The sequence below is a fragment of the Neocloeon triangulifer genome, unplaced genomic scaffold, assembly GCF_031216515.1.
Source record: "Neocloeon triangulifer isolate White Clay Creek 2 clone unplaced genomic scaffold, ASM3121651v1 ptg000012l, whole genome shotgun sequence".
NCBI lineage: Eukaryota > Metazoa > Arthropoda > Insecta > Ephemeroptera > Baetidae > Neocloeon > Neocloeon triangulifer.
This window is the reverse complement of record NW_026775554.1, coordinates 4953759-4969743: the sequence shown is the minus strand read 5'-3', so window position 1 is coordinate 4969743 and position 15985 is coordinate 4953759. Positions and strand designations below refer to the sequence as shown.

The 15985-nt window shown below is 38.9% G+C and overlaps 5 protein-coding genes across 8 annotated transcripts; 3 read left to right on the top strand and 2 right to left on the bottom strand.

The window, feature by feature from the left end:
- Positions 1–31: 31 nt before the first annotated feature.
- LOC132196611 (uncharacterized) lies at positions 32–3721 on the top strand. The gene is made up of 10 exons (XM_059619385.1): positions 32–231; positions 309–519; positions 575–773; positions 847–1226; positions 1480–1685; positions 1736–1884; positions 1946–2026; positions 2079–2335; positions 2391–2615; positions 2691–3721. Exons 5-10 carry the CDS (start codon positions 1511–1513, stop codon positions 3112–3114), a joined length of 1311 nt encoding a protein of 436 aa, XP_059475368.1. The 5' UTR covers positions 32–231; positions 309–519; positions 575–773; positions 847–1226; positions 1480–1510; the 3' UTR covers positions 3115–3721.
- Positions 3262–6536, bottom strand: LOC132196609 (apoptosis-inducing factor 3). 2 transcript variants are annotated; one of them, XM_059619381.1, is made up of 9 exons: positions 6148–6536; positions 5676–5832; positions 5430–5608; positions 5206–5379; positions 4684–4975; positions 4497–4630; positions 4098–4426; positions 3780–4026; positions 3262–3715 (listed from the first exon to the last, which is right to left on the bottom strand). In XM_059619381.1, coding segments are annotated over exons 1-9 (1725 nt in total). In that variant the 5' UTR covers positions 6149–6536; the 3' UTR covers positions 3262–3503. The 2 variants fall into 2 exon arrangements, with proteins under 2 accessions (XP_059475364.1, XP_059475365.1); XM_059619382.1 differs by having other exon boundaries at positions 5676–5818; positions 6148–6299.
- Positions 6537–6653: 117 nt separating this feature from the next.
- On the top strand, positions 6654–9519 carry LOC132196612 (formylglycine-generating enzyme). 2 transcript variants are annotated; one of them, XM_059619387.1, is made up of 6 exons: positions 6654–6791; positions 7172–7555; positions 7764–7923; positions 7976–8144; positions 8288–8450; positions 8505–9519. In XM_059619387.1, the coding sequence occupies exons 2-6, from the start codon at positions 7181–7183 to the stop codon at positions 8688–8690; spliced, it is 1053 nt and encodes a 350-aa protein (XP_059475370.1). In that variant the 5' UTR covers positions 6654–6791; positions 7172–7180; the 3' UTR covers positions 8691–9519. The 2 variants fall into 2 exon arrangements, with proteins under 2 accessions (XP_059475370.1, XP_059475369.1); XM_059619386.1 differs by having other exon boundaries at positions 6665–6822; positions 8505–9516.
- LOC132196616 (trafficking protein particle complex subunit 5) lies at positions 8965–10356 on the bottom strand. Its single transcript, XM_059619392.1, has 4 exons — positions 9804–10356; positions 9611–9737; positions 9372–9554; positions 8965–9312 (listed from the first exon to the last, which is right to left on the bottom strand). Exons 1-4 carry the CDS (start codon positions 9968–9970, stop codon positions 9214–9216), a joined length of 576 nt encoding a protein of 191 aa, XP_059475375.1. The 5' UTR covers positions 9971–10356; the 3' UTR covers positions 8965–9213.
- Positions 10137–15864, top strand: LOC132196606 (bifunctional 3'-phosphoadenosine 5'-phosphosulfate synthase). Of its 2 annotated transcripts, XM_059619377.1 has the most exons (11): positions 10137–10682; positions 12805–12870; positions 12997–13111; positions 13170–13405; positions 13463–13601; positions 13658–13776; positions 14201–14647; positions 14704–14901; positions 14957–15166; positions 15222–15495; positions 15556–15864. In XM_059619377.1, the coding sequence occupies exons 1-11, from the start codon at positions 10647–10649 to the stop codon at positions 15648–15650; spliced, it is 1935 nt and encodes a 644-aa protein (XP_059475360.1). In that variant the 5' UTR covers positions 10137–10646; the 3' UTR covers positions 15651–15864. The 2 variants fall into 2 exon arrangements, with proteins under 2 accessions (XP_059475360.1, XP_059475361.1); XM_059619378.1 differs by lacking the exon at positions 12805–12870 and having other exon boundaries at positions 10138–10682.
- Positions 15865–15985: the final 121 nt, after the last annotated feature.

Sequence of the window (15985 nt, the reverse complement as noted above, 5' to 3'; positions counted from 1 at the left end):
TCCCTATCTTTGTTTTGATTGGTGCATGATTTGCAGCTGTTGGCGCTGCAAATAACAAAAACAAACTAGATATTTTGAGATATTTCTTCTATGGTCACAAATTGCCCTGGAACTGCCGTTGCCGATAAATTATGTTTTTAATTTGATGGATGATAAGATTTTGCAAAACACCGGCAATAGCTTTGAGTGTTTTATACAAGAAAAATAAATCGTATTTAATGTCATTTTAAGGTGAGTCATAATATAATAACGTATAATTGTAGCGTGTAAAAAATAATTAAAACATACCTTTTAACTCAAACTTTCAGTTCACAAAAGGAAGAAAAACATGAATCACGAATATTATGCATATCAGCCAGTGGACCTACGTCGCCCGCTGCTTTACGTTTCCAACAAAAGAACTAAACTTCGGCCTTCCGTTATTCAAGACAAAGTTTACAAACTACTCCACGGTGTAGAGGCTATAGATGTTGAGACACAGATGCGCCAAACCTTGGACATTCTGATCAAAAACTGGAGGTTAACAATTTACAAAATTTAAAACAATATGATTGCAATTGCTTAAATTAAAAAGGAAATTTAACGTGGGACATGGTGTCGATGAGGCCTGTCGAAGAAACAAAATCACAGTACCAAAAAAAAGACAAGATGGCCCTGTTCCTGAGAAGGTCGTGCTGACCTTTTTATCAGCAGCATTGCTGAAAATTCTTCCTCAGAACTTCATTGGTAACAATAACAAGCAACTTATGAAACTTGCTAGGGATATTGTAAAGGTTAATAATTTACACATAATTCTGATTCTAGTGCGTCAAAAAATAATAATAATTAAAAATCGTTCGTTTTTAGGAAAAACCTATTGTCTCTGTTGGTGAAATAATGAAGTACCTTCGATTGGGGAAGGAGCTCTCGGAAGGGTGGCTTGGCTGCATCCATAAAAGAAATGTAAAGAAAGAGTTAGTCTTGAAACTGGCTGTGTGGACGGCCTCGAAGTTAGTGCCTGCACTTGTTCGCTCTGCCTTTTACTGCACAAAACACGACACTACTAGGCAGACCTGCTACTTCACTAAAAGCTCCTGGCACAGCCGCTCAGACAGAGCCCTTAACAAACTGGTCGATGATGGAATTTTGAAATATGTTGCAGCTGACAAGGCAGAGGCAAAGTCATTGCCAGTGATTCGTTTTATACCAAAGGAAGAGGGAAACCGTTTTGTGGTCTACAAAAGAAGGTTTTTTTCAAATCTATTTTATATCAAAATAACTATTTCCCAATTTAACATCATTAAGCTTCAATTTTTACAATTTTAGTAGTAACGTTTTTTTCCAATTATCGTTTAACTAACAATTTTTATTTATTACTTTTTTTTTAGTTGTGTATTAGACCTTGCGTTATTTATATTTATTGTCATTTTTATATTTTTTTATTGATTTTAATATTAAAAATAGTATTATTAATTTAGTATTATATATCTTTTTTTACAGGATTGGTATGTTAAATATTATTTAAATTTCTATGAAGGATACAGTTTTTCAAATTTACGAAATGTACGTATTAGAACATAAAAAACGAAAGATTGAAATGGAAATTCCGGACCCAGATAGGGATGGTATGGCACTCCTAAATATGCACACTCCTCATCCAGATAACCTCTTCAACCAATGGGAAAAATTTACACGTTTTTACAATAGTAATATTTCTTTCGTTTTTTCTTTCTTTTTCTGAAATTTGTTTCCAAAGGACCAAGGTTTAACGAGGATTGTAAACAGCCAGTCTTCTTTGTCCTGACTGACCTAAAAGATGCATACAGCACTATCAACCAGGAAAAATTGATGGAGATTTTGGAAGAGTGGAACTCAACTATGCCCAAGAAATTCAAAGCTCTTATTGTTAGGACAATAAAAAAATTGCTCATATACAAGTTTTTAATTCAAAATTTTTTGCTTGCAGTCGCATCCAGAAACACTGTACAACTTGGACATGCAGAATTTCAAGACGCTTAAGTGCTTTGATAAACAAGAAGGAGAAGTTGTAAGATTTTATTAATTTGATGTGAACATTTTTATTTAAATAATTTAACTAGCACATTTCGTGCCTTGAAATCAACAGTAAAATAAACTCGATGTTGAAAGGGCAAAAATTTAGTTATGGTTGCAAAGTCTTTGAGATGAAGATGGGAGTTGCCCAAGGACTGAAGATAAGCAACCACCTCTGCAATCTAGCTCTTCTTAATTTCTGCCAAGAGCACCTCTCGGAATTCCTTTATCGTGAGGACACTGTCCTCCTGACATTTTCCGATGATTTCCTTTTGCTTTCTCTAGACAAAAATGTTGCCCTCAGGTATTTACATAAATAAAATTTAAAAATAAATACTAAAATTCTTTATCATTTATAGGTTCCTAACCAAGCTGAATGAAGATACACCGAAATATGGTTGGAAGGTGAACACAAATAAAGTGCAGCACAACCTTATAAATACACTCAGTCTCACAGGAGCCGAATTTAATGGCAACTTCTATGATTTCGGAGAGCTCGAGGTGCATCCTAGCACAAAGAAATTTTGTGAAGGCAGTGTGTACAAAACTTTAAGGAGAGTTTACGAGAGTGGGGAAAATATACTGTAAGTGTTATACATTTACAAACTAATTATGCTTTTAATTTTGATGTTCATGATTCATGATTTTAATTTTTCCAGGATGTTTTGGGAGGTTCTGTCACCTCCCCCTGTGGTGCGTGTGCAGCCTCTGATGCTGCACTCAATGAGTCGGCGTGCAATGATGAATAAAGTCTCGGCTTTAGGATACATTCAGGCAGCAAGGCTGGTCGCAGGCATCAAGCACTTTGGCTTGGGTAGTAGAACCTTCCGAGTGTCAGTGGGGCTTCTAGATTTGATGGCTGATCACATATGTATTGTGGCACCTAAGCAGGCTGTGACCCTCCGCACTATAGAAGTGAAGTGGCTACTGTACTCCCAGTTTGAACGGCGCCTGCGTTCCTTGGCAGGCATAGACTTGAAGTGGCGTTACCGTCTGCATAACAAAATACTTGTGCTATGCCACCGCATTAAACCTGAAGATCGAGAGGAGCTGCAAGCTGCCCTCTCAAAACTAAAATATTAGCTCTTTTAAATCAGACAACTGCGACTGGAAGAAACTCTTAAATATTTTTCTCTTCAATGTCTTTTAAGAAACATTGTGTGGCAATCTGTTCATATTTAAAACTAAATAATACTTCAATTAAATTTTTATCTGTGACATTTGACAGTATTAAAATAAACTAATTTTTGTGATTATTCTCAGTGTATTGTATTGAGACACTATGAAATAGAAATTATTACAAAACCAACAATAAATAAACCTTTCTAAAAATATAAACATGGAGGGATGCTTTTGATGAGAAAATACTGTAATATTACGAATTTGTGCTAAGGAGGAGGTTTTTGTAGTCTGTAAATATAATGAGTTATGAAGTCAATAACTGATGATGTTGACGGGCGGATTTAATCAGGTTATTTGCGCCAGTATGTGTGATCGGCAAGCAGGCGCTCCTTACTCAGGGCCGGTCGCTTGGCTGCTAAGTGCTCAGCAAACTGGGCAGCCACAGGGTCTGCGTTAAGGGTTGCAATTGCCACCGCCTCTCCACCTTTGAGGTAATATGCCTCAAACTGAAGCGCACTGGGATCACCCACCATGTGAATTTCTTCGAATCCATGGCCATACCCTATAGAAAATAATTTAAATTTGCACAATATCTGCTTGCAAATGAAGTTTTTATTTTTATTTACCAGCATATCGAATGCTTTTTCCAAAGAGCATGGTCCAGAAGAAGGGCACAGCGTCCAACGGAGTGAACTCTTGGGGACGTCCGGCCAATAAGGCGGCTAAATTACGTCCAGCAATTTTCCCATGGAAATGTGACAGTTGCCAATGCCCAATGTTAACTGGTTCTGGCAAAGCGCGGCCATTCAAAGAAAGGGGAGCAGCAGTTACATCACCGGCTGCGAACACCCCATCCAAATTGGTCCTCAGATTCTGTGATTTTTAAGAAGATAAAAATATGATACTTGGAATTTTTGGGGGAGAAAATTCTGACAAAGGTGTACCTGGTCAACAACAACAAAGCCGCGCGAGTCCAGACGAACTCCGCTGCTAGTCAGGAATTTTGAATTTGGTGTGGCACCAATTCCAGCAACAACCAGTTCAGCATCAAGAGTTTGGCCATCATCCAGTTTGACGCCACTGACAGCACCTTCAGATCCTACAAATGATGAGACGGAACGGCCACCTAGGTGCACAATCTCGTTGTCAGTGAAAAGCTTAAGGACGGCAGCGCCAATTTCTGAGCCTAGCACCGGTTCCAAAGGTACAGCAGAGCGTCCCACTATGGTCACAGTTAGTGCCTTGCCCTTCATGTAGGCGGCAACTTCCATCCCTGTTGAAATGAAGGGTATTTTTAAACATTTAAGAAAGTGTATACAAACTATACATAATGCTCAACAAACCGATAAAGGAGTTTCCAATTATGACGACCTTCTTTCCCTTGGCTACGGTGGCGATCTCGTTGGCGTCCTGCACTGTCCGCAAGGTGAAGATGTTCTTCAGGTCACATCCTTCAATGCCATCCACCCCACGAGCTCTGTAAATTTTTAGTTTAATATAACACTAACAACTGAATTAGAAATAAATTACTCAGATCCAGTAGCAATCACAATACCATCGTAGCTCAGTTCCTCGCCCTGTTCCAAGGAGACTAACTTTCTCCCAGGGTCGATGGAATTGACTTCAGCGCCCAAGTGAACCTCAATTCCATTTTTCTGGTAGAACTCGGCATCTCGCAGGGCAATTTTTGCAGGATCAGCGTCAAGGGCTTTGCTTAGCTTAGGCCGGTCATAAGGCAAGAAGTTTTCAGCACACAGTAACATGATGCGGCCGGTAAAACCATTCTGACGCAAAGACTCAATACATGTGGCACCAGCAGCACCTAATGTAATTAAATCATTTTGTTAATCAATGTACAATAACAGAGCTTTAAAAATTGGTTGCATGGACTTTGTGACGAGAACTTCATTTTTTTTATTAAGTGGATATTCAACTAGCCAAAAGCTATAAACGTTTTGATATAGATAAAGAAGTGTCTCTGTAGTTTATTTTACTTAATTGGCGTTATCTGTAATAGGCCCTTAAAGAAGATAAAAGTAAGGGAAAAACCACCTCCACCAATGACGAGGGCCGTCTGAGTGTTGGCCTCATCTCTGGCAACCATATTGCATGTGCGTTTGTGACTCTGCAATTGCGATTTGCGAGCTCGAACCATAATCTTGCCCCCAACTTCGCGCGCCTCGTGACAAGCTACTCCGTCCAGACCAGGAAAATCCTCGATATCACCTTATCAGAGAAATAATTAAAAATTAAAATGAAATTAACTTAATGGTTACCGGTTGTAAGGTTGAAGCAGGCACCATGCCAAGGGCAACGAACGCGGTTGTCACCCATGGCGCCCTTGACCAGCGGGGCACCATAGTGAGAGCACTTAGCCCCAATGGCTGTAACAGCGCCTCCTTTCAGTCGAGCCACCAAAACTTTGCCATCCTCAGCAATCGAGACTTCCTTCATCCTGGAAATAGTTACGTTATTTTAATAATTATATTCCGGCCGGACGCGTTGGACACAGGAAAACTTACTGTCCTTCTGCAAGGTCAGCCGAATCAGCGACCACCGCCTCAACAAATTCATCATTCTCGTCATTTGGTGCCAGAGTTGCCGATTTCTCTCTGCAGCTCATTGATCCCATACTTTTCAAGGAGATTAGACCTTTAATTGCAGTCTGAAACAAAAACACTACACCTTTATAACAACATAAAAAAATTATATTATGATTTTAATATTTATTTTATATTTTTTTATAAGTGGTCTATTTATTTTACGCGAATATTGTATTGATTTGAATAGAATATTATTTAACATGCTTAATATCAATTCTCATAAAAGTCCTTTCCTTTTTCCATTCACATGTAGTTGCTATTTTTATGTAAAAGTGAAAATAGCGGAAAATAGTACATAATTATATGTGTGTCAATTAAGATACTCTTTTAAAATGAAAATGAATTCTATGTTATTAGTAAAATCACGTTTACATATCACTCATGTATTTACTTTATCGTTGCTTCCTGTTGTTAAAAAGGACGAACAATGCAGTTGGTTGACCGAAAATACTGGTATCCTGGAGCTGGCCAACAAAAACAGGTGTCGGCGTATTGCGTTGAAAGGGTTGACGAGAGACGACAGCTTGGCAAACAGTAAAAGAACCAAAAGAACTTTTTAACTGCACTCTTTGTGCAAGAGGTGAAACCCGCGAGGGCGCTGCGATCAGGCGGAATAGAGAAATTAGTCACTGGCCGGTCGATCCACTTTTATCGCTCTAATTATCTTCAGCGAGAACGGAGGACAAAAGCAACGACAAAAGCAACAAATTTAGGTCCAATTTAGGTCTTTTCCTTTCTCTTCTTCAAAGTCGAGAGCGTCGAGGCGTCGAGAGTTTGACAAAGTACTGTACAAAAGAGGGGAGCCAGATTTTGACAGCTAAAAAGTAGTTTTCCTCCAATGAAAATGAGTTATTTCATACAAAAGTTAGACTCCATTACTTCCACCCTTTTTGGACTCGCCCACTTACACCACCTGTTAAAACTAGAGCCAAACTAGAGCCACAACCAGCCACAACCACAACAACAACAACAACAACAACACGCATACATGACGATACATGATTTATTTTACTCTCATCAATATTCGGAACGATAGTAAGAGAGATTAGTCTGGATGATGATTCGTGTAAATATTTTGTTTTAATTGCAACTTGCAACTACTAATATTATATTACATATTCACAAAAAACTTCCACATTATTAATCGTTATTAATATAATTTTTGCAAAGTTTTCAAAAAAGAAAATTATCATAATATATTTTGTGACAACAGAGATAACACGACAATTCAATTATAATGCGGGTAAACGCCTGATAATTATAAAAATTTATGAGCGCATTTTTGGAAGGCAGCGTTTTAAACCTTATTTTTTACTGAAACAATATTTTTTTAAATAACTCTGTTTTTATATATTCATGCTATATGTATTTAAAAAAAATGTTTTAATGTGATTCTTGATTCTCTCCGTTTTCAGTCAAACAACATGGTTTCCATGGCAATGCTTTTGCTCCAATTCAGCCTTGTCGGCGCGGGTAATTCAGACTCGGGTTCGTCTTGTGGCTGTGGTTCAGCAACCAGTAGAGATTCTTCGACTTGCGATCCTTTAAGCCTTTCCTCGGCTGATAAGAATCCCTCTAGTGAACCTCAGTCCAGTGGAACTCTTGAAGCGATTGGTCTAAACCCTCTGATTCTCATTCCGGGTGGAGAATTTCTAATGGGTACGGATCGTCCAATATTTGCTGCCGACGGTGAAGGTCCTGCCAGAAATGTCACACTAAAACCTTTCCATCTTCAAAAACATGAAGTCAGCAACAAAGAATTTGAGCTCTTTGTTCAGAAAACTGGCTATGTTACCGAGGTAAAAATTGCTCCGCAAAATTTCGCATCAAAAGTGAAAAATAATTCAATCAAAACAAACCATTTATTAGCTTTAAAAAATAAGTGTGCAAAAAATTTCTTTCCTGGTCTTAAAATTCCAATTCTAAATATTATTTTTAATATAGATTTTTTTTAAGAATATTCAAAAAGTTTTAAAAAAATATTCAGAGTATTCAATTGTATTTCAGGCTGAAAAATTTGGGACATCCTTTGTTTTTGAAAGCTTGGTAAGCAAAGAATTAATTAAGGCGCAGGATCCATCGGCCGTGGCCGCTGCACCATGGTGGCTATCAATCAAAGGAGCTGACTGGCGTCACCCATTTGGGCCTGACTCCAGCCTATCTCAACGTATGACATTCCAAATTTTTAGTTCAAATATTAATTTTCTATGGATTATCAGAGATGGAGAATCCTGTAGTTCATGTGAGCTGGAATGACGCCAAGGCCTTTTGTGAGTGGCTGGGTCTTCGACTTCCCACAGAAGCAGAGTGGGAGCGCGCTTGCAGAGCTGGCCTTCGAGACAGACTGTTTTCATGGGGGAACAACCCCATGCCACATGGAAAGCACAGGTTAGAAAATAATGTAGATACAGCTGAGATTTTTGTATACTAAAATGTTTTTCTAATATCAAACTCCAGATAAGTAGTGCAATTTTTTACTGTCAATTATAAAGTAATGATGGTTAATTTAATTTACAAAATTCATTTCATAGAATTAACATCTGGCAAGGCGATTTCCCAGACATAAACTCAGCTGAGGATGGATTCGAATTCACTTGTCCCGTGGACCATTTTCCTGAGAACAAGTACGGCCTGAAGAACATGCTGGGCAATGTCTGGGAATGGACAGAAGACTGGTGGCGTCTTCCAAATAGAGTATGTTCACAAGTTATTCATCAAAGACAAATTTTTTTCAATAAAAAATTATAGGATTTGCCACAAAAAGACAAAGTGAAAAAAGGTGGCTCTTTCCTTTGTCACGAAAGCTATTGTTATCGATTCCGCTGCGCCGCTCGGAGTCAAAATACACCAGACAGCTCGGCTGCAAATTTGGGCTTCCGATGTGCCCGTGATGTCCAGGATAACAAGAAAGATGGCAATCGAGATGAACTTTGAAGCTCGATATACCTCAACAGCAAAATTATAACTCTGGAATAGAGGTGTTAACTAAAGACTGTGTGACTACATAATGCTATGAGGGTTGAAGGCCGTGGGTAACGATATTGATGTTATTCTAGTCTCTTGCCTTGAGAGAGGTTGTGCTGTTAGAAAATGAAATCTTTTCTCAATTTTATCCAATGCATTTTTTAAAACTTCTGTGCAGTCTGAGGCTCTCAAAGATTTTTTTAAAACCTGCGTTATTTTCTTATGTTTCTTAAAATTTTAAAAATGGGTTTTAAATATTTTTTTTTTATTAATTCTACAAAGCATTTATCAATGCAAAAATAAAGTAATAAGTAATATGCAAAATTTACAGGCGATGTAATGCAGGCACAAATCCTAAATTGCCTTCAAATGAGGTGATCATTAAATTGAACTATCTATAAGTTCAAAATAATAATCGTAAAACTAAACTTATGAATTTATTTTAACAATAAAGAGGAATTGTAAGAATTATTTACAAGAAGACAACTCAGCTTTATCTCTCCTCAAGCTGCTGGTCCCTAGAGGTGACACTCTCTTCAAATTTGATCATGTAGGTGGTTCCCTGGTGCCAATGAGCCGACACCTTTGCTGGCTGTAGAAAATTTACACTTAATTAGAAAAAAGTGGCGATTTAAAATCTGCTAGAATTACAAAATTGCAAGAGGTGAGAATGGCTTCAACAATCCCAGCAGTGAAGATGGCACAGTTCAAACTGCTCTTGTCCCTTGGCACAGACACAAAAGTATTCACCAGGGCCGTCTTCTCAATGATATAGTATGTCCTCTCGTCATCGTTTGCGTGCTCCAACTTGTCAGCCTCTTTGCCAAATAAATTCTGTGGTGATTTTAAAAGTAGTTTCAGTAGAGTTTGTCAATAAAATTAATTTTTACCTTCCAAACAGTGGTCTTAATGAAGAGAAGGATGTTCAACAGCTTTGTCTCTCGCTTGCAGCTTTTGTCCCTGACAAAATACAGGTCGACCACTCGGCTTCCAACATCGACACCCATTTCATGCAACCTGGAGGACACACGAAAGTAATCTAATGATAATATAGTGTAAAAATTAAAATTTTTCAGACGAAACCTTTTCTGTAGCTCAGGTACCGTGTAGACCCTGCTTTGACAGTACTGCACGGCCTCGGAGAAGAGCAAGGCAAAGGCGCTCAAGCTGACCTCAGATTTTCCTTTGCCAAGAGACCGCTCCACCACTCCCTGCTTCGACACACCCGACGTGAAGCTCGAGCTGTCCATCCCGCCCTCAGTAACAACCCCAAAATCACCCTGAAAACCGCACCTCCTGTCTTTGTTTGCGATTTCGAACGCAGCTCAACTCGGATAGGGGCAGATCGGGATCAAATTCAAAATTCCCGCGGTGGTACCAACATGGCGCCCCTTCCAGTCCTGCCAAGAACTTGCAAAATAAACAACAGCAGAATAAAAGAGGTGACAGCAGTCCTGCGAAAGGGGGCCGTGTTCTGCCGTCAATTCGGCGGCCGCAGCACCCTCGAGGACGGTCAAGGGGCTTCGCGAGACTGCACTCGCAAGGTCTTTTGGCGGCGCACCACCGACTCCCTCCTCAGCAGTCAGAAAAAAATACAATAGCAGCGACCGGGCATCCACCGCCTCCTTTACATACTCCCACTCTATCGTTCTCCCATCCACATTGTCTTTTATCTGCTGCTGACGTGCTGACGGCACTGTGCCTCCGTGGTCGTGGTTCGTGGTAGTTCGTCTTCGGGCGTCGGCAGTGAGAATTTGACGTACCGTGCAACTCGGAATTAGAAGGAGAGCAAAAATTGCCGAGCTTGTAAAATTGACCCTTACACACGAGGGCTGAAAGTGGGTCACAAGAGGTCACTGACCGCGACCCTACCGGAGAGTCAAAAGACGAGCCCCAGGAGACGGACTTGAGATTGAATACGATATCATGCCGCAAGATAACGAGCCGAAAAAGCAACGCACGGTGGGTTTTATTTATTTTAAAACATTCAACGAGCTTCATTTTTTAACCTTTTTGTGTGCATGAGAGCATGAATAAAATACATACCTTTACGTAAAAATTCATTTATAATTTAATAAGAATTTCTAATGATCTTTGGATATATTTTTTTAACCAAATTTAATTAAATTTAATTTATAAAGGTCCAAGCGGGTTCAAGGTTTCATTATAAAAAATATTTATAAATAAGACTACTGAATAATAATTTTAAGAAAGTCTTTTAATTATTAATTAATCTTATTATCTAAACATATACCTCTATTTAATAATTATAATTAATCAATCTTAAATAGGAAAAGGCAGCTTTTCATTAATTAATTAATTTTTATTTGTAATTATAAAAATTATTTTCATTATTATTTTTTTCCCTCTTCGTCTCTTTTGACCTACAGTTCTACAGCTAAAAAATATCATTTAAGCAAATAAAGAAACTTGTGCTGTTAAAAGACAGCAGTTCCCTTGAGCAAACAAACCCGTCTGCTGCTCACGTGTTAAATTTTTTCGCTTGCTCGATGCATTCAATTGAATAAATATATCCTTGTTGCTCCTTTGCCAATGAGAAAACAGCATATGACGCAGCTTTTTATGAGCCTGCAATAATTCTCAAAAGCCCACTAACATTAATGTCATTAGTTTTCCTCTCTTCGTTTGCATAGATTGATATCTTCATGTACCGGTTTATAGAAAAGAGAATCAGTGGCATGAAATTAATTAATTTTATAATATTGCTGGAAGCAAAGTGACATTAAAAATTTATTTATAATAAAGTTCATACTAAAACACACTCATAGAAATAGAGGAATAATTTATTTTGCTTTTCCCATCTTATTTTATGCATCCGATCATTTCATTAGGAAATGTCTATTTAATTTACCTAATTTACCATGAACTCAACAATAAACCTTATCTAAAAGGTCTTTTTACCCTAATGTGCAACGAAGCATTATAATTTTTTTAATAAAAAATATTTTTGAATCCTTTTGCGAGGACACTAATCAAACATGAATTATTTGTATTTCCACGCATGAAGTTGATAACAAATTATCAAAGTATTGCACCGTGGAAAACGTGTTTAGATAAGCAAAATATATTCAAACCGGGGATTTAAGTTTGTCACCAAAAAGGCGGTTTGAGCTTGCAAAGGAAACGCAAAAAGCTTTTTGGTCTCACCAGGATTCAGACCTCCTGCCGAATACAACTTGTGCAAAAAATATATATAATTGTTTTCCGTGATATTTTTAAGTGTAAAATCCTTTTTGGGAATTACTGTAGAACTGATTCGTCAAAAGAGCGAAAGCGAGTTTTTTTTTATTAAATACTTTTTTCGGGAAAGTTTCCTCTCAGCAGCGTGACCTCGAAAACCAAAATTTCTCTCTTGATCATCTTTGTGCTCTCTGTGTTGCTGTAAATGCACCTTGTTCTCTCTTTCATATCTGCGTGCGACAAAACATACTCCGCTCCATTGGCTGAAGTTGTCGATTCGCTCAAGTAGGCCGCTCACTGTCCTCGCAAAAAGCAATTAACTCTGCATTAGTCCTGGTGTCAATCAAATTCGATTCCAATTAATTTCCCGACCAACAAGTAGAGTTTTTGCTGTTGTTATGTTTAGAAACTTTGTTAGGATATATAATTTGAAAAAAAAAAACAAGAGTGAATGAAAGTAAGATGAATTACCATTCATCTAAAAATCTAGTGAATACGTTGCTTTCCCTTTTTTATTATTCTGGAATATTCAAATTAATTTCAATTTAAAATATTATTAGATTTAGAGATTTTTAATGTTATTTTTATTCTAATGGAATTAAGGATTATAGAAAGCCAATTTTTGATACCATAGAGAAAATATATTTATATTGCATGTAAAAGGAAGAAAGGTATCAAGTGACGGTACTTTGTTCTTGAGAATAAAAATAACAACCAAGTCTCACGTGGTTTCACATTAATTTCCTTATTGCAATGAAGCATGTATTTTTTTGCATGTAAAATACAATTTTTTTCACTGAACATGTCAATATGGTTTTTTTTTTAAATTTAATTATGTTGATAAATAATCCTGCTCTAACCAACACTTGTTTGGTGTTCGCAGGGAATGCATCAACCTTCAGGTCTGATCTCTCTCGGCGGGGGTTGTTTCTCTCAACCCTCAGCCTGGGTAAGCTTTTGGTGGCGGCACTCCAAACAAACCTCTCTAATACCTTAACCTCCACGCTTTTGCTTTAAACATCACACCTAACTGACACTTCCTATTTTATTCTAAATTTTAAAATAAATTTTCCAGGCGTTGCAAGTGGCAACAAATGTGACCGAGCAGAAGCACCATGTGTCCAGAGACAAGCGAGGTCAAGTGTTAGGACACTTACGCGGCTTCCGAGGATGCACCGTCTGGTTCACAGGTTGGTTCCTTTAAAATATATAGTTTTAGATGAAGTTTAAACATTTATGTTTTAATAGGCTTGTCTGGCGCGGGAAAGACGTCGATTAGCTTTGAGCTGGAGTCGTACTTGGTTGCTAGGGGAGTGCCTGCTTACGGACTGGACGGGGACAACATCCGCACAGGACTCAACAAAAATCTTGGTTTTTCCAAGGAGGACCGAGAGGAGAACATCAGACGCGTGGCTGAGGTGGCCAAGTTGTTTGCGGACAGCGGAGTCGTTGCCCTTTGCAGCTTCGTTTCACCCTTCTCCAAGGTTTGTAGTAAAATTTAAATTGTTTTATTTCTTTAAATTAAATAACTTTTTTTGTAGGACCGTGAAATGGCTCGTAAAGTGCACCGTGACAGTGACCTGCCCTTCTTTGAGGTGTTCGTCGACACCCCATTGAACATATGCGAGACGAGAGATGTCAAAGGCTTGTACAAGAAGGCGCGCAAAGGCGACATAAAAGGTTTGCATTTTTGACGATCCTTATTTTTGTTGGAAAAACTAACAAGTTTTTTTTAGGCTTCACTGGACTGGACCAAGCATATGAAAAACCTGAGTGCCCTGATCTTGTTGTCAAGACGGTCGACTGCAGCGTTGATGAGAGCATGATGCAGGTCGTTGACCTTCTTGTCGAGCATGTAGGTATTTTACCACCACCGTCAACAAGAGCGGAAGAATTAATGCGATAAAACCTATTATTATTGGCTTTTTATTTCCCCACAAAAAAGAGAAAACTTTACCAAGAAATGGCATTTATTTGAGGAAAAAATCATACATTATATATAAAGCTTATAGTTTCTTTATGCTCTATTAGCTGCTGAGGTTGATATCATATGAAAAATTTAAATCTTGTTATACTCCTATCAGATGAGAATGAAGGGTATTTTCCATTAAAATATTTTCGGGTCATTTTTGACAATTTATATTAATAAAACCGTAGTGTTGTTTTTGTTAGGTTTGTCATTAGGGAAATTTCACCTGATTTGAATGTAGATATCCCAAATAAATAAAAATATAAGGTACGCTTGACCCTGATTTTTCTAACTTTCACCTTCTGCGCAGGGCATTATCCCACGTTCGTTGATTGGAGCCGATTCGCGAGTGCCAGAGCTTTTTGTTGATGAGAACCGGGTGGCTTCATCAAAGCAAGAGGCCCTCGAGCTACCCGCACTTTCCATTGGTGACGTCGATCTGCAATGGGTTCAGGTGCTAGCCGAAGGTTGGGCTGCACCGCTCAAAGGCTTCATGACGGAAGACCAGTTTTTGCAATGCCAGCACTTCGGCTGTCTCCTTGACGGCACCAAAGTGGTGACCAACCATACAGTACCCATCGTGTTGGCAGCTTCAACCGAGGACAAGACGCGTCTCGAGGGGTGCTCGGCAATCTCCCTCCACTACCAGTCTCAGCCGGTGGCTATTCTGCGAAAACCGCAATTCTACACCCATCGTAAGGAAGAACGATGCTGTAGACAATTTGGCACCAACAACCTCGGACACCCCTACGTCAAGGTTAAAATAATCTTATTCTTAACTTCGCAGCCTGATTTTTGTGCATTTTCCTTCAGATGATCCACGAGAGTGGTGACTGGTTGGTGGGCGGAGAAATTGAGGTGCTGGACCGTATTAGGTGGAATGACGGACTGGATGATTACCGTCTGACGCCCAATGAGATCCGTGAGAAATGCAAAGCGATGGGTGCTGATGCAGTTTTTGCTTTCCAGCTGCGCAACCCAATTCACAATGGACACGCTCTGCTGATGCAGGTTTGTCTTACTAATTTAAAAACGCAAACAGAAATAATACAAGATTCAATTATAGGACACAAGGCGACGATTGCTCGAGGAACGAGGCTTCCGACGCCCAGTGTTGCTTTTGCATCCTCTTGGAGGCTGGACTAAGGAAGATGACGTTCCACTCGCCGTTCGAATGCAACAACATCAAGCTGTACTTGAGGATGGCGTGCTCGACCCTAGTTCGACGCTCTTGGCCATCTTCCCCTCGCCTATGATGTACGCAGGACCCACTGAAGTATGCTTTAAAAAATATGTAAATTGAAAAGTGCTGATGGAATTTATTTTTAAAGGTCCAATGGCATGCAAAATCACGAATGAATGCCGGTGCTAATTTCTACATTGTTGGCCGTGACCCTGCTGGTATGCCTCACCCCGACCCGCCGTCTCGAGACCTCTACGATGCAACTCACGGAAGCCGCGTTTTGTCCATGGCCCCTGGACTGCCTGGTCTGGAGATTCTGCCCTTCCGAGTTGCTGCTTACAACACCACCAAGCGAGCCATGGACTTCTTTGACCCAAGTCGCAAGGCCGACTTTGAGTTCATCTCGGGGACCAAAATGAGAGGTTAGTTTTATTTAAGCAAAAAAAAATAAAAAAAAAAAAATTATTATTGTGCTTATTTAGGGTTGGCAAGGAGTGGACAGAATCCACCAGACGGCTTTATGGCGCCGCGCGCCTGGGCCGTCCTGGCCAACTACTACCAGTCACTGCGCAAATGATTTTAATGATTCCTCGCTGACTTATGCACGGACTTAAGTATGGCAACTTGAAATTGAAAAGGACGAGAAAAATACTTCCAGAGGCAGCTAGCTGTTTCAAAAATGTATTATTTTTTGTTTTAAATCTATCACTGTGTCACAACTATGTCATTCTTGTTATTTATGAATGCATTTTATCGTTTTTTCTGTTTGAAATATATATGTTTTATTGAAACTGACGTCTTTAATAATTCGCTATATTTAAAAGAAGCAGTAATGAAACTGGCATTTGATTTTAATGCAGATTTTAATGTAAAAAATGCATTGTTGCCATTATATAATTTTCAAATTGAAGG

What these genes read in the sequence shown, in the direction of transcription:
- LOC132196611 (XM_059619385.1), top strand. Translation starts at nt 1,511, where the DNA reads ATGAAGGATACAGTTTTTCAAATTTACGAAATGTACGTATTAGAACAT. An exon ending in GACAAAAATGTTGCCCTCAG is followed by an intron (nt 2,336 to 2,390) that starts GTATTTACATAA and finishes TATCATTTATAG; the next exon opens with GTTCCTAACCAAGCTGAATG. An exon ending in GAGAGTGGGGAAAATATACT is followed by an intron (nt 2,616 to 2,690) that starts GTAAGTGTTATA and finishes TAATTTTTCCAG; the next exon opens with GATGTTTTGGGAGGTTCTGT.
- LOC132196609 (XM_059619381.1), bottom strand. An exon ending in CTGCTTCAACCTTACAACCG is followed by an intron (nt 5,380 to 5,429) that starts GTAACCATTAAG and finishes TTCTCTGATAAG; the next exon opens with GTGATATCGAGGATTTTCCT. An exon ending in GGCCCTCGTCATTGGTGGAG is followed by an intron (nt 4,976 to 5,205) that starts GTGGTTTTTCCC and finishes TAATTACATTAG; the next exon opens with GTGCTGCTGGTGCCACATGT.
- LOC132196612 (XM_059619386.1), top strand. An exon ending in TGACTCCAGCCTATCTCAAC is followed by an intron (nt 7,924 to 7,975) that starts GTATGACATTCC and finishes ATGGATTATCAG; the next exon opens with AGATGGAGAATCCTGTAGTT. An exon ending in ATGCCACATGGAAAGCACAG is followed by an intron (nt 8,145 to 8,287) that starts GTTAGAAAATAA and finishes TTCATTTCATAG; the next exon opens with AATTAACATCTGGCAAGGCG.
- LOC132196616 (XM_059619392.1), bottom strand. Translation starts at nt 9,970, where the DNA reads ATGGACAGCTCGAGCTTCACGTCGGGTGTGTCGAAGCAGGGAGTGGTG. An exon ending in GTACCTGAGCTACAGAAAAG is followed by an intron (nt 9,738 to 9,803) that starts GTTTCGTCTGAA and finishes TGTGTCCTCCAG; the next exon opens with GTTGCATGAAATGGGTGTCG. An exon ending in TTCTCACCTCTTGCAATTTT is followed by an intron (nt 9,313 to 9,371) that starts GTAATTCTAGCA and finishes AATTTTCTACAG; the next exon opens with CCAGCAAAGGTGTCGGCTCA.
- LOC132196606 (XM_059619377.1), top strand. Translation starts at nt 10,647, where the DNA reads ATGCCGCAAGATAACGAGCCGAAAAAGCAACGCACG. An exon ending in TTGACCTTCTTGTCGAGCAT is followed by an intron (nt 13,777 to 14,200) that starts GTAGGTATTTTA and finishes CCTTCTGCGCAG; the next exon opens with GGCATTATCCCACGTTCGTT. An exon ending in CTCGGGGACCAAAATGAGAG is followed by an intron (nt 15,496 to 15,555) that starts GTTAGTTTTATT and finishes GTGCTTATTTAG; the next exon opens with GGTTGGCAAGGAGTGGACAG.